Source organism: Colossoma macropomum, unplaced genomic scaffold (genome assembly GCF_904425465.1).
Source record: "Colossoma macropomum unplaced genomic scaffold, Colossoma_macropomum, whole genome shotgun sequence".
Classification (NCBI taxonomy): Eukaryota; Metazoa; Chordata; class Actinopteri; order Characiformes; family Serrasalmidae; genus Colossoma; species Colossoma macropomum.
Window position 1 is genome coordinate 17902764 of NW_023494789.1, and position 15101 is coordinate 17917864.

Below are 15101 nucleotides of genomic sequence, written 5' to 3' on the forward strand. Positions count from 1 at the left end.
CACTCACATTCTCGACATGCATGGCTTTTGGGAAGAAGAAGTATGGAAAAGAGGTGAGAGCCAATCCCCCTGCAGAGATCAGCAAACCCATCCACCACGCGCCAACCCAGACAGGGTCATTAGGGCTCAGCTCTTTGTCTCCCACTGTGAAAGAAATGGAGAGCATTTGGGAATTAAGATTAAATCATTTTTATTGAGTTTGTAATTGAATTTGCCTCTCAAATCAGTCTTATTAATTTCCTGGTGTTTAATGTCTCTCTCCTGTCAAACATCAGCTTGTACATGTCGTCCTCTAATGCACCTGAAACCTACTGGCTCATCTCTCCAGACTACCAGCTGTGCAGCATTTCCCAGCAGCTTAGAATTCCTTGAGAGAAAAAATGCTAACCTGAGGCTGCTCATGTGACCAAGATGAATGTTGCTACAACACTATGGCGATGGTGGACAGAAGGACACTGTCCATCAAATGAGAGAACAGGCAGGTGCCCTGTCAGTGACCCCAGTGAATAATTTATCTCAGCAGTGGAAAAGCAGACCTGCAGCTGATGAGCCACTCGGGCTGAACAAGACTGAAAATACTGTCGCTGTCATTAAAAATGTTATGCTTATTGACTGCTTGCTTTCTTTCTTTTCTTGAAATCAGTTGAAAAAAAAAGTTGCTGCCTTGCGAAAACTGATATCTTAGCAAGTAAAAACATCTTAAATTTAGTCAATATATCTAATAATTCTCATTATGAGATTGTTCTAGGAATATTATGAGAATATTCAACTTGTTTCTATACATTTTTACTTACTTTAAGTATCTTTTCTCTAGTGAAAGTGTCTTATTCCATAGGCTGATTCTTTCACTTGTTTCAAGAAATAAGATAAAACTTCTTGAAACAAGTAAAAAATGTGTAGAAATAATTTAAGTGATCTTACAATATTGAACATACAACATACAACAATCTCATAATGAGAAATATTAGATACTAGATTTAAGATGTTTTCACTTGCTAAGTAATAATTTTTTGCAGTGTCCCCTTTTAAATTGTGTACACATTTCATGACAAACAGACCAGACTGTATCCTACATTCTTGTATTTTATGTCTTCCCCTAATGTCTATACTTTTATGCATTTATGTACCTAAAACATTCAGAATGTACTTTTATATGACCATTTTCCAGTCTGTCTTTAGAATCAAACAGACTGATATTGTTACTGTGTCTTTAAGACTGATATATGTTAATGACCTCTGTTCTGATTGTATCGCACCTTATTCCAAAAGCAGTCCAGGTTGAAACACTCCTTATAATTCAGTGTGAATTGGTAGGGCTAAACAGCTGAAGGCTAAATAGGTATATTTAGCCATGGCACGTTGTTTGTTCTGTACTGTTCTATCTAATCTAACTTGCTTCATGTCACCAGATGTGCTACAGCAAGAAAAAAGCAAAAAATGTGCAAAAGGGCTGGTGTTCAGAAGCAAAGATTAAATCGAAAGAATTGAGGACTATGCTACTGAAAACCTTATACCTGCGTCAGCTTTGTCCACGTCCACATATATTCTCAGGACTACAGAACCCAAGAGGTAGCCGAATGTAGGCCCGAACACAGCCATGGCAAAGAGAATGGCTGGAGGAATAAAATACAGCAGTGTGAGAGACACAGCACTAGCACGTTGAGAAAATACAACCCATAAAATCTCATCAAACCAATAGCAGACCCCCCCCAGCTGCTAGTTATTAATGTATATGCCTTTCACAATTATCATGTATCGAGTTGTATGAGATGCTTGCAATTATTTGAGATGATTGCAATTATTTAGGAATGCAATAATTTTCCACACTTATTAGATTTCTGCAGCAAGTAGAATGTGAATTGTTTGGAGCCCCTAAGGGGCCGAGGTTAAAAAAAAAAATGCATTCCCTCACAGACATTTTCCATTTCCTTGCAAATGCAATCAAATTTGCAAGAGAATGGAAAATGACTGCGAGGGAACGCAAAAGATCTGCAAGGGATCACAAAACTATTGCAAATGAACACAATGTTGTTGCAAATATTTATTTTTCCCATTGGCACTTCAGGGGCTCTGTAGAATTGGGTGCATTAGGTTGATTAGTATTTGGGTGCACACACAAAAATATAGGGCATCATTTCAACAGTACAACCAGTGTTCACTATTAATCCAACATAGCTAGGAAGCAAGATTGCTGACGAACCAATCTGGCCACTTTTGGCTTGCACTTTAGCAAAGGTATATAAAGTATAAGAAAAGACAATTGCTAAAATTTCATGAACATAACAGCCTTACCGATGTACAGAGGCGAGTTTCCAGGCCCAGCAAAGTCATCCACATATGAGATTCCGAAGGGTTGGATTGGGACGGAGCCGATTCCGAACAGTAGCTGGGCTGTGGCCATGAGCACCCACGGCTTAGTGTTATCCACAAGCATGAGACTGTCCTGCTTACTACAACTCCTAGGAGTGGATGCATTCTCTTGCAGGGTGTAATTATCGCACATGTCCTGCCTGCTCGCTGCAGTATAGAAATAGACAAATCAGTCCAGGCATGCTACACCAAATATCATTTTATTTTAAAAAGCTGTCTACTTACAACCAACAGGAAAATTAAAATAATAATAAATAAAAATATATACAATAATAAAAACAAAAAAATATATAAAATAATAATAAAATACAACTAGTAAGGGAGAATAAGGGAAATGCCCCCCTTAAGAACAATGTCAATTTACTGTAATGCTAAACCACATCAGTCCATGAGTTCAGTGTGTACAGGATGATACATAAATCTGTACTTAATTAGGAGAAATAACCTGGAAGAGCAGCCAAATTTGGTTGCATAGCACAAAATAGAAAATCTTGTAAAGTAAGATGCCCCTCTACCTGGGGTAAGAAGCCACCCCCCTGACAAATTCTTGCATCAGTTTCTCATCAAAGTTTTACAGAATGTGTAGTTTAATGTGTTTGATTTTTTCAAAAATTATCAATCAGTACAGTTTTAAAAATATTTTAAAATTAAATTAGGTTTCTATGAATTTATGTCTATTAATTAAGTATTGTTGTGATTATGTTAATTACATGATATTATGTAAACATATTATTATTATTATTATTATTGTTATTATTATTGTTATATTATTGCTACTACAATTTTAACTAAGTGGTATAGTCACAGGCAAAAGTTTGGGTACCCCGGCTCAAATGACATTTTCTTGATTTTCTAATTTTTTTAATGTACAGTTACTGTGTATTTGCTGAATTTAACATATGGGGGAAAATACAGCACATAAAATGTGGCCTGTGCAAAAGTTATGCTGACCAATACATTAATCTCAGCAAATAAATTCTGCTCTAAAATTTGCTGAAAAAATGCCATATTTAGGTTTATTCTCTGTAGAAGATGTGTTAGCTTATTTTCACTTACTTTCAAAAAACATATAATTTGCAATTTGCAAATGACAGTGCAAGATTAAAAGAATACTACAAATTCTTTCAGTCTAATCTCTAATCTGCTGCATCTGTAGCATACAGGCAGTTAGTACAGACAGTAATTATGAGATATTTCCATGTAACCTGCTAAATCAAAACATGCTTTTAATAGAAGCCAATGTTCAGGTGCTGAAGCAGAGTTATAGTCTGTGGTAATGTAGCATACAATGCAGATGTGACCGCCAGAGATTAGTGTTATCCACACTGGAGTATTCCTTTAACTATAAGGTGTATAATAAAAACTGAATAAGCCTTCAAGAGTTAAGCTCTTATTCTATTACAGGGGTGCATAACTCCAGTGGGCTGGTGTCCAGCACAGTTTGGATTTTTCCCTACTCAACCCACTAAACACCCACTAAACCTGGCAATAAACAGACAAATGTAATCAGGTGTGTTTGAGCAGGTAAATCACCAAACTGTGCTGGCCTTGCTGTATTATATAAGGACTTCATGAAGACTGAGTAAACCAAGGGGGGGGGGTTAATGACTTGCGTAAACAGTTTGACGTCTCTTCCTCTAGGTAGGCCCAGGTCACAGCATGTGTGGTGAGGGTGGAGGAAGAGGAAGGGTGGGGGAAGATGCTAAATGAAATGCCGAGAAGATAAGTCTAATCTACCCCGCTTTCCTAAAGTGTGCGGAGATTAATGTGCTCCAGCTAATGCCGGTTTGGACACAACACCCGCAGGCTGTAAGTGTACTGTCTTCAAACCCCCAGCTTTATTGTATGATCTCCTCCTCTTCGCCTCAGTACATGATTCCTCCTCTCCACATTTCTCATCTCGTCTCCCCTGTACCCAGACGCTGCTATTCTTTTTCATATTCTTCATCTGTCTGTTTAATTTCCAATCTTATTTGTTCTAAACCCTTCTGAATCTCCTGCTGTCTACTGAGGTCATTTCTCATGTCTCCAGACTTACACGAAGAGAACAGAGATGAAGCTGACCATGGTGCAGAGGCCCTGAAGCAACTTCCTGTTGCTATTGTACAGTACAAATCATAAGGTCGCTGTCCTGTTTACAATGATTATTATCACCGGTTAATGTTATTATAAACCCCCACCTTGTTATGTCTAATCTTCTTTAAACAGAATACTTTGAGGCTTTTTAAACCAAATTGATGTAATTGGTTTTTTTATGAGTTCAGGGCCCAGAGGTCTGTCCTCTGCACACAGTGTACAAAACAATATTAAACACACACTCTCGCACAAGAGCAAGTGCACTGTCTCACACAGACAGGCCTGTTTGTATCATTTTTCAGGATGTGAGGTTGTACATACGTCCCATATGTATTAAATAAGCACCTATATGTAATAATCATTTTTACCATATGTATTATATACAAGGGCCTACATGTAATAATAATATGTTCCATTTGTAATATATATGGATATTCTACCAAATTAGTTCAGTTAAAAAAAACTTAAGTATTCAGACCTTAGAAATTGAAGGATTATAGTATGATCTATTTTTTTAATCTCAACACATTTATTGAGATAGTAATAAGCTAAATCTATACAAAATCATTTATAGGGTAGTTTATATTGTGAGGTGGCTGACACAAACACCTAAGGAAGCAACCCGCATTTTGAAGAAAATGTGTCAAGACTTGCTTTCAGTTTTTAAAGAGGCTTGCAGGGATATTTTTTCCATGCTTCTTGTAAACACTTTCAGTCTTAGAAGTTGGCTGTATTTTCAGCTTCTCACAATCTAAGTAACCCCAATTACAGATCACTCCACATCTCAGATGTCCAGTTTTAGTTACAGTGGATGTTTTCTTCTTTTCTGTCTGTCATTTTTTTTTTCTCAGTAAGGGCTTCTTGACAGCTATACATCTTTTCAGTCCCATAGCATAGAGTTGTGTTCTCACAATGGAAAGACAGAAAGAAACACCTGTGGATTTTTTCTCATCTTCAGCAAGAATGGGGCTTGATTTTCTCTTCTCTCTCAAAGATGAAAGCTTTAAGTGCTGTTTATCTGATGGTGACAGTTTGGGTGGTCTTACAGGTCTTGCACAGCTGTTAGGAGGCCCATTTTCTTTGCAGGGGAATATAATGTCAGTGACACTTTTGAGAGCCGCTGTTGTTGGGAGGACACAGCTGTAATTCGCTGGTTTTAAGATTGGATTGGCAGTATTGTGCACAAAAGACTGGACCAATATGCATAGATTTGAAATTAGACTTTGTGCTGTTTCCTGTTAAATAAATGTTTCATGTTTTTTCCAACACCAAAAAAATGAATAACTCATACATAATGGCTGTTTTGACTAGAAACTAAATAAATGAAAGAGTGGTCTCTGACTTTTTGCACAGTACTATATATGTAACAATAATATTTGGATATGTACTATGTATAATATATATACTAGCACCTATAGGTCTGGGTGCACGGTGGTCTTTACCTTTCAGGGCAGAGTTGTAATTATAGGGCTGGGACAGGAAATGTGGAAGGGCCAGGATCAGAGCACTGATGGTCATCAGAAGGCCACCCAATCCGATGACCCGAGGGCGGTGGACACGACTTCCTAGGTAACTGACAAACACTATCAGGACCGCATTCCCCACCTACACACAGGACACACACACACACACACACACACAACACTTATCACTCTGTCTGCTGAAATGGGACAAGCTACAACAGCACATATTATATCTGCTTTCTTGCTGAATCACTTAACCTCTTAAGCTCTGTATGCGGGCCTAGGCTTCAGTTTTTCACTCTCATAATTACATAACACAGGTATGTTTCATAATAGTAACTGAATAACTTCTAGCAGTTATTGAACAATACGTCTCAAAGATCAAGAACTGCTATTCAGCATGAAAAATGCGGTTTAGCATGAAAGATCAGGAATGACTGAAACAACAAGACAAAAACATAAGCGACTTTCAAATAACACTGTCCCCACTACAACATCCAATATGAACATTTACCAGGCTCTCTGTTACTACAAACTCAGAACTATTCCTTGGGCAACTGTGCCTCTGTTTCAGCACTTTCTAATTCAGGTATTAAACTCTTTGACTGCAGGCTGATTATTCATCAAATGGAGGACCAAAGGAATAATCTAACATGGGTTATGTAGCACAGATCGTTATGTATTTTGACATAGTTACAGGTTCAAATAGAACATGCTTTTGGTCACCTTTTCTTTTTCCCATAGCAACGTCATCTGACAATTATCAAAAAGATATTCCTTGTGATTCACCCTGAACTTATGGAAGTAACTTTTTTCATCATGTTTTTTGCGAATTGAGTTATTGAATAATACATCTCAAAGATCAAAAACTGCTATTCAGCATGAAAAATGCGGTTTAGCATGAAAAATCAGGAATGGCTGAAGCAACAAGACAAAAATATAAGAAACGTTCAAATAACACTGCTAGTTTTATAAATTATGGACTTTCCATATATATTATTTTAATAACCTTCTCAGTGGCTCTAATGCAGCACCCTTTAAAAGCAAAAGACCAACTTACAGTGAGAGCTAGCCAGGTTAAATTATAGTCTCCACATGGCGGAGTTAGTTTTATTTACATTGTGTTACAACAAAGCCTCTCAAAGTACACAATGAGGAGTCCACATCCCCCAAACAAATTCACATTTGTGTGTTTTAAACTTTTTGTTCACATATTCATCAAAAAACATTCCATAGATGCTGTAAATGAAACATATTTCAATTTGATCATATTTGCTGTTCTACTTTGCAGTCAAAATTACATTTGTTAGTGTTTGACAGCTTTTTTTACTGATCATATTTATTCTGAAGAATATATTTTTATTTAATTAGGTTGGAAAGCTCATCTGGTTAGAACTCATTCTGCTACTGCTAATAAACCCTGCCTATGGGTTAAGTTGTATTATTTGTACTCACACCACTTTTGGCCCAATTGTTCACAAACAGTAGATGCCTGAAACAAAGTCTGTGTTTTCATGTTGTGAGGAACTGAGGTGTGGGTCCACTTATGGGGAGAGTTTAGGGGTATAAATGATCATGAACTAAACATTACTTCGTAGCCATTAAATTAAACAAAGAGACTGACCCTTAGAGGACGCTTGCAGCATTGATGAAAAGTCCCAATTCATTTCATGCTCAGGTGGAAAGTCTTTTTTGTGGTATGTGACTCACTGGTATGACAAAAGTTTCCAGTACTGCTTCTTTAAGTACTGCTTATTATGACATCTCCCTCAGTTCCTCTTACAACCTATATGACGCTGTCAAGCTGCTGTAGGACGTTGTTTCAACATCTGTGGTGTCAGCACCCGGGTGAATGGACTCTACTGTCATGACCGTCATACTATTGCTCAGAAACCACAAATGTTGCTGGAAAAGTGAAACCAAAAACACTTCAACACTTTGCCCAGCCAGCTGAGAGGAACAGATTTACAGAAACAAACGTTCAGCTTCACTACATCACCAAATTTGGACTGGGGGGACGTCTAGATCCTCAAGCTTTCAGGGTTAATGTCTAAATGCCTCTGCATTTGAGGCACCGTTCTAAAGCTCCCCTGAAATAGAACTCGAGCAAGCAAAGGCTTTGGGTTTAAGGGTTTTTGATCCTGTGGTGTTACGTGCTGTGTTGAGGTTGGCGGAGGCTTCTGCACCTCATGGAGGGAGGAGATGGTTCCTGAGGACAGACTGTCAAGGCCATAGCGTCTCTCGATGGTGGTGATGGTGCTCTTGAAGTAAGCGCTGAAGAGCAACTGGGTGAGCTGCAGCAGACCCTGGCAGAGGACAAAAACCTGCAAAAGGAGAGAACAGGTCAGGAAAAGAGCAAAGATTACAATACCCATGAAATATACGAGACACAAAGTGCATTGCACAAACAATATAAACCTCATCTACTGATAAAATGTGCAGTCAAAAAAAGAAACTAAGCATTTAACATGTTTCCAACATGCTACATCCATGAATCAGTTACTGTCATCAAATAAGAATACCTTATTTTAAGTCCAAAAGGTTCAAACAGACTTTCACCTCTGACTCATTCTGACTTAGCTTACTCAGTGAGTAGACTTAGAAGGACATATGTTATTGTGTTTAGACCTTTGAAGAGTGTGGAGTGTTATGCAATTTTCTCTGACGTTGTGATGTAATGTATAATGTTTAAATGGCTTAGAGGCAAATTCCACTTTTCCACCAAAATTTCTGCTTACTTAAATGGTAAACAAAGTCATTCAGAGTGGTTTGATGTGAAATGCAATCCATTCTAGAAAAACTTTGAGTCAGAATTGTTCACAGTTGTAGTGATAGGGATTGGATGTCTAAAGAGAATGCCTCTAAAAGCTTCCTCACAGAAAGTTATTACATGCTGATGCCTGAGACATTGTTTATGATACTTTTTGTTCAGATATGTCATTGATCATTATCAACACAACATATAAAAACTCACAAGACATGTGTAGGTTCACTGGTGGGTTTGTACAGTAAATAAAATGGCTATATTTGCATTGTAGACTTTGCAACCCCTGGTTCCTATCAACACCACTGTAAAGAAATCAGAGTCAGTAAGTTCCTCTACAATGAACAATGAACTCTAAATGACTTTTTTTCATCTTAATTGAATTACGTATAAATTTTCAGAGAAATCACAGAATAAATCATATCATAACTGCAGGCACATGCACAGACATACCGCAAAGCAGACTTGAGCCCCTGCATTTTCAGATTGTATTATAGTATATGAAGGTATAAGTACATTCCTGGTCAGCATGTATAATAACATTATTTTATATGGGTTCTGCCATTGTTTAAGACCCTTTTGTGAATGGAGGTTGTGGGACGGCCCAGATTTCACAAGCTTCATTGCTCTTTGTTGATTCCCTGGTGGTGCAGTACCGGCTGCCTATAGAGATTTTGCCTCAGTAGCTCCAACCTTCACATTCCATAAAGTAGTTATTTTGAATAACAATGGCAAGTGCACTAATTACTGACTATCATTATCACTATTACTTATTATCATTATTATTAAAATAAAAAGCCATGGATTTATGTGAGGCTATATGAAGCTCTTAAAGAGACCACCTGCTTAAAGAGAGGAGCTAGCATATAACTCAGTCAAACAGAGCAAATGTTACGATTGCATTCCTCTGACACATGACTAAATCATTTCTCCAGATAAAGTGCCATAGGCCATAAATCTTAAATTTCATTCACTAAATGATACTGAAAGTTTTATTCCATCATTGGTATACTGGTGTTTTTCTGCGGTGCCCCCAATGTGCCATAGCCACACTTTGTATTATCTGCTGTCCAGCAACAGAAACCCTTGGTACAGCATGGCACTTTTTGTCTGGTGCGCAGTGTCCTTTAGCCGGCTGCAGTAGTCTGTCCATGCTTCTTTCTTTGGACAAAACGGATGAGACCCTCTGTCCAAAAAAGTAAGACGTAGACTCAACACCAGGGATGTCAAACTGGGGGCCAAAGTGCTGCAGATACTAGGGTTTACCCTCATCTAACGCTTTGAATTCAGTTCATGAAGGCTTTGCTAATTAGCCAATGAGCTGAATCAGGTATGTTTAATGAGGCAGCGTGCTAAAGTCTGCAGTGTTTTGGCCTGCAAGGACTGGAGCTTAACACATGTGCTTTACACTGTCCTCTGGTGGAGTATAGAGTTCAGACAGCTCATGATTGTTTAATATGAGAACGTATGACATTAGCATGAAGCTGACTTTCATGTCATAAATCCTAACTTCAATCAATTTTTCATGTCTATTTGAATATTCTAGCATTCTGATTTATGCCCAGTCATGGGCCTGCATAGTGGTGCTGTTCACAGGGAAGTTGAAAGACCTGTCTTTGTACTTTTCTTTGATTCTCTAACCAAGACACAGAGGACGCAACACCGGTCAGTGATTACGTCTTCAGCTTCAATCAGACTTAATGGGCTGCTGGAGTAAGACTGTCTGATAACACAGAGGAAACTCCCTGAAAGTGAAGGGTGGAAAAGCTCAGAAAGTCCTCATGAGAGGACTATGAGAAACTGAAAGAGCTTCTGCACTGATGTCACAATGAGCCTATCTGAAAAATACTTGGTAAGTTTGAGCCCACATTTGAAGCCACAACCACAATGAGAAAACAGAGAACAAATGTTGCACAGACTCACTTCCTCCATCTTTTGACAGCATTCGATCTCTCTACTAGACGGAAACAAGAAGAGCATTCCTAGAATCATCAAGCCTTCTTCACTCCATCAGGACTAACACAGAAGGCCAGAAGGCTAACACAGCAAAATTCATCACTAGATCTAACATTCCTAAAATGGAAAGTTGGAGGAGCAGCGTCTCTGCTTTCATTTATCCATTGAAACTGCTTTATCTTCATTCAGACACTGAAAACACGAGTGGCTCCACGTCTGGAGAACGATTACATCTTCAGACTTCACAGGCTACTGGAGTAAGACCATGATAACAGAGGAAACTCTCTGAAGGCGAAGGGCGGAAAAGTCCTCATAAGAGGAGTATGACAAACTGAAAGAGCTTCTAAAAGTGGTTCCTAGAAGAGCTGTAGCTGATCCAGCACACTTAGAGTTAATGTGCACTGTAAGACCCGTGCTTAGCAGTCAGCAGCATTAAACTGTGCAGGCAGTGCTCTATGATCGCTTTGTTTGCTTTGAGGGTTACAGACGTTTGTTCACTTCTCTGCTTCGCTCTCTGGGGGCCGTACGCCAGAGATGCGGTGCAGATCAAAGCTCATAATTTGGATCAGTTCCCAGAACCCTCAGCGAGAGAGAGAGAGAGAGAGAGAGAGAGAGAGAGAGATGCTGCAGCTTCTCCATGAATCTCACTCATTTCCAAGACACTGCTAGAAGAGCCTGAGAGGCGCTTGTGGAGGAACACAGGAGCATGAGGCAATCTGATGGGACATGTAGAGATTCTGGCTGGCTTTTCTACCCAAACACAAGACGCAAATCCATCTCTTTTGCTCTGCCGCCAGCCAAGGCCGGGTGGGCACTGAGCTTTCCATCAGCTCCAGGAACTGCTATAGCGCCCATTAAAGCTCGACTTTATGGTTTGTTAGCACGCACAATGGCCGCTTTTACACAGTGGCTAAAAATTTTGTCCTTGTTTTGCAGCTAGGGGTCTTTAATTGTGGAGCTGTTTTGATAGGCTGGCTGCACTCGGCCTGCTCCAGCGAATGCTTTTGTTAGCCGCTTGAATGGCAACTCTATGTCTCTGTGCTTCGGTGGAGGCCTCAGTTTGATTCAGCTTTCCATTTAAATCGTTATGTACACACAGAGCAGGGGTATGTTCTTTATTTAGGCCGGCTGTGCAAGAGCAAGTCTGTCTCCTTTCAAGTGGAGTTGCCGGGCGAAGCTTGGGCAGAAACAGCTCATGTTTATGAGTCTCCCTGAGGCCTTCTGACAGGCTAACAGCAACACTGCAGGCAGCCAATCTTGCGAGACAAACCATAACTCATCACTGTCTCAAGATCCCAGAAACAAAGCGCACTGTAAGCAGTCCTCATCACTACTGAAAACTCTATAATGGAAAAGAAGTCGTCGAGAAGTAACTCGAAAAGATCTTTTGGAAGGTATAGCCAGCAGGCTCATCAGCATGTGATCATCTCTCTGGAAGACAGCGGATCCTCACGGCGACGACACCCGAATTTATCGCTCACTGCGTCGTTAATGACAAACTCACAGCTGCCCCGGGTGAACACAAACCACATGGATTATTTTCTATTGTAATGAAGTGATTGTGCAAATGAGTTGCAGATCCTTGGAGGAAAATCAGAACAGTATACTTCCCCACAAGTCATTTTCAGAGATCCATACTTCATCTATCTTCTTTTCAAGCAATTGTGCACTGGCAGGCCTGCACAGAGCTTACCAGGAAGTCAGAAAAACAGTAATGACAGTTTTAATCTGAGCTTAATGCTTTTCTTATTTCAAAAAGATGTCTCTGAGTGTGTATGTGTATTCTTTTTTTCCAGAAATTCCAAACTGGATTGCTTCCTTCAACAGATGGATGAGTGTTGTAGTATAAGATGAGTACCGTGTTGGAAGGATTACATTCAGAGCTGCTTTGAGACACTTGTTTCCCATTAGAACTTTCTGAAATTATATGCAAACCAAGCTGATACAGCAGTTGCGCCAGCTTAGGGTGCACTGTTTTTGACGACAGTTTGGACGTGTGGGAAGAGCAGCCTACCATCGCGCAAATGTATCACATCTTCTGCACCCTCCTGGCAGCCATTGTGGTGCATCCACAGCCCCACTGAGAAGAAAGAATCAAGGGAAGGGGCTGACCAGAACGTTTCCGGATGCTTCTCTTCAATGCTTACACATGTCGTGGAAAGGGAGTCTTTAGGCAGGACACTTTTAGGATTTCCAGTAGATGTAAAGGTAATGCTTGAATTTCTAAATAAAGGTTGATTTTCACTAACCTGGGCCTCATTTTTCACTAACAATGGGCGTCATTCACCAATATCTTCATAAGTTTGTTCTTAAATTTGTTCTTGACAACAAATAAGAAAAATTCTATGTCAGATTCTTACCTAAGAACAAATCCCAAATATGAAGACACTGGTGAATGTCAAAAACTTTGTGAAAACTGCATAAGTGGGTTCTAAGATGAAATTTCTACTTAAGAATGGTTGGTGAATGAGGCCCAATGTTTTTTATTGTGTTAGCCTTGTTCCATCACAGGCTGCAGATGATGTGTTTCCTGGGTCAAACGTACAGGAACCATTCCTGTACGCTGTGCTCAGGATGAAAGCAGAGTCAAATGTAGCACATCATGTTCCTCACAAACCAGCTCTGATGCAAGACACAGTTGCACTATTCTGCACCATGGACAATGTGACTATTAACAAGCCAAACCTTGACCTAGCAGAGTGCTCATAACGAAGAGTTGTTCATAACGAAGAACAGCTAGCGACCTCTTTTAAAATGATTGAGGCCTACTTCTAAGGTAAGCAATCACAAACAACAAAGTACAATTAAGGTTTGCTGGAGCCAGAGGAGACAAAGGTCTGGCTTCACTTCTCTAGCAATGGTCACACTTCCATAGGAAGAAAGACCAGTTTTTGCTAGTAGGTGCAGCCCAGGGCTGACCTATAACCCAAATACGTGACACATCCATTCTGTACCTAAAGGGTGTAGTTTTACAAATGCCAAACTGCAGAAAATCCAAACAACGCAATGTTGAAATCTCGCTGCAACTCAGGCGAAATACTTATCAGCACTTTTTTGACCATGTGCACTCAATCATGTGTAAAGAACTCCCAAAATAAGCTATTTCTTTTAGTGAATTTAGCAAGACTTGGGTGTGTCACAGTATCCATGCATCATCAAAGGCTATACTCTGAGGACTGGTCAGAGAACAGTTTTTCTTGTCCAGCTTTAAGCTAGACACTGAGGGGTATTCTTTAGCAGCGTCCATCAGGATTGGCACACTGAACAGTGTGTTCTACCTCAGCTTCTGCCACACATCTCTGCACTCTGACTCATCCCCAGTGAATATGTATTCACTAACTACCTGCCATTACCACACACAACTGATTTGCTCGAGTGACTCTGGTACAGATTATAAACACCATAGTACGCACACTCACAGTAGCACACTTCCTCACTCGTAACCCCTTCTGGAAGCGTTTGAAGTGTATGAGGTGTTGGTGGTGAGGCGGGGCTTGGTACAGACACCCAGGACGCAGAGCAACCTCAGTTAGCAGTGATTCGAATCTAAACAGACCCACCGCAGCTCAGCAAAGAGCTCGGCAGTAAAAAACAACACTTGTGCTTGAGTGGGGATTTGGATTAAGGTCTGCATCCTGTGTTAGTTTTGGAGAGTAGATGAGACACTTTGTCCAGGTTGTGATCTAATACAGAGAACAGAACACCTCAAATAAGGTGGGAAAACAAAGTGACTCTCAGAAAACATCATGCTGCTACAGGCAGGTACAACAGTATTAGTGCACTTCCAAATGCAAAGAACATTAGTAGATTTTTTTTTGTCTGATGATCTGCACGTTTTGTCTCCACACCATGGTTTACAGTGATGCAACACTACAGACCATTCAGTAAATCATGGAGAAAACATATTCTCATTGTATAATCATATAGGAAATGTATAACATGCATAGTTCATTGCACACTTGCAATAAGCAGTACATCTGTTACCAAGTTCACCTTTAATTCAACCTGAATTCAAGTGAACCTGGAGTCAACGCAAGAAAAAGGCTTGGCTGGGGTTCGAAGTTTAGTGGCAATCAATCATTGTAAAACAGAGGAGTACAAGCAAACCAGCAACACAGATGAAGTCTGTATTGAGAAAAGTACAAACTGTTCGCTACTCAAGGAAGGTGAGGAAAGCCTGCAGTCTTACAGCAGCGTTATTCAGCGATATGAAGAGATACATTAATCATAGTTAAAACCATCAGATGTGAGAAAAAAATGAGTAACATTTCTAACATTGTATTACATTCATTTAAATGACCAAAACCCAAGCGTGTTGTCAGAGATTGAGCCCACACACCATTTATCTCACAAAACATCACAGAATTGTGAGAAAGCATGCAGCATGACTGAAACTTTTATGTCTAAGCTGAACATTCCAGGGATATCTGGTTTGAGGCTAACACGTAGCCCAAAATATTCAAAATATGAGA

The 15101-nt window shown here is 39.7% G+C and overlaps 1 protein-coding gene across 1 annotated transcript in view; it reads right to left on the minus strand.

Moving 5' to 3' along the window:
• slco2a1 (solute carrier organic anion transporter family, member 2A1) overlaps positions 1-15101 on the minus strand; it is a 29370-nt gene that overhangs the window by 12756 nt on the left and 1513 nt on the right. The window contains exons 2-6 of the mRNA XM_036570388.1: positions 8096-8233; positions 5889-6051; positions 2293-2517; positions 1515-1613; positions 8-144 (exon numbers count right to left, since the gene is read on the minus strand). Of these exons, the coding sequence (XP_036426281.1) occupies positions 8-144; positions 1515-1613; positions 2293-2517; positions 5889-6051; positions 8096-8233 (762 nt within the window). The remainder of the gene's footprint in view (positions 1-7; positions 145-1514; positions 1614-2292; positions 2518-5888; positions 6052-8095; positions 8234-15101) is intronic.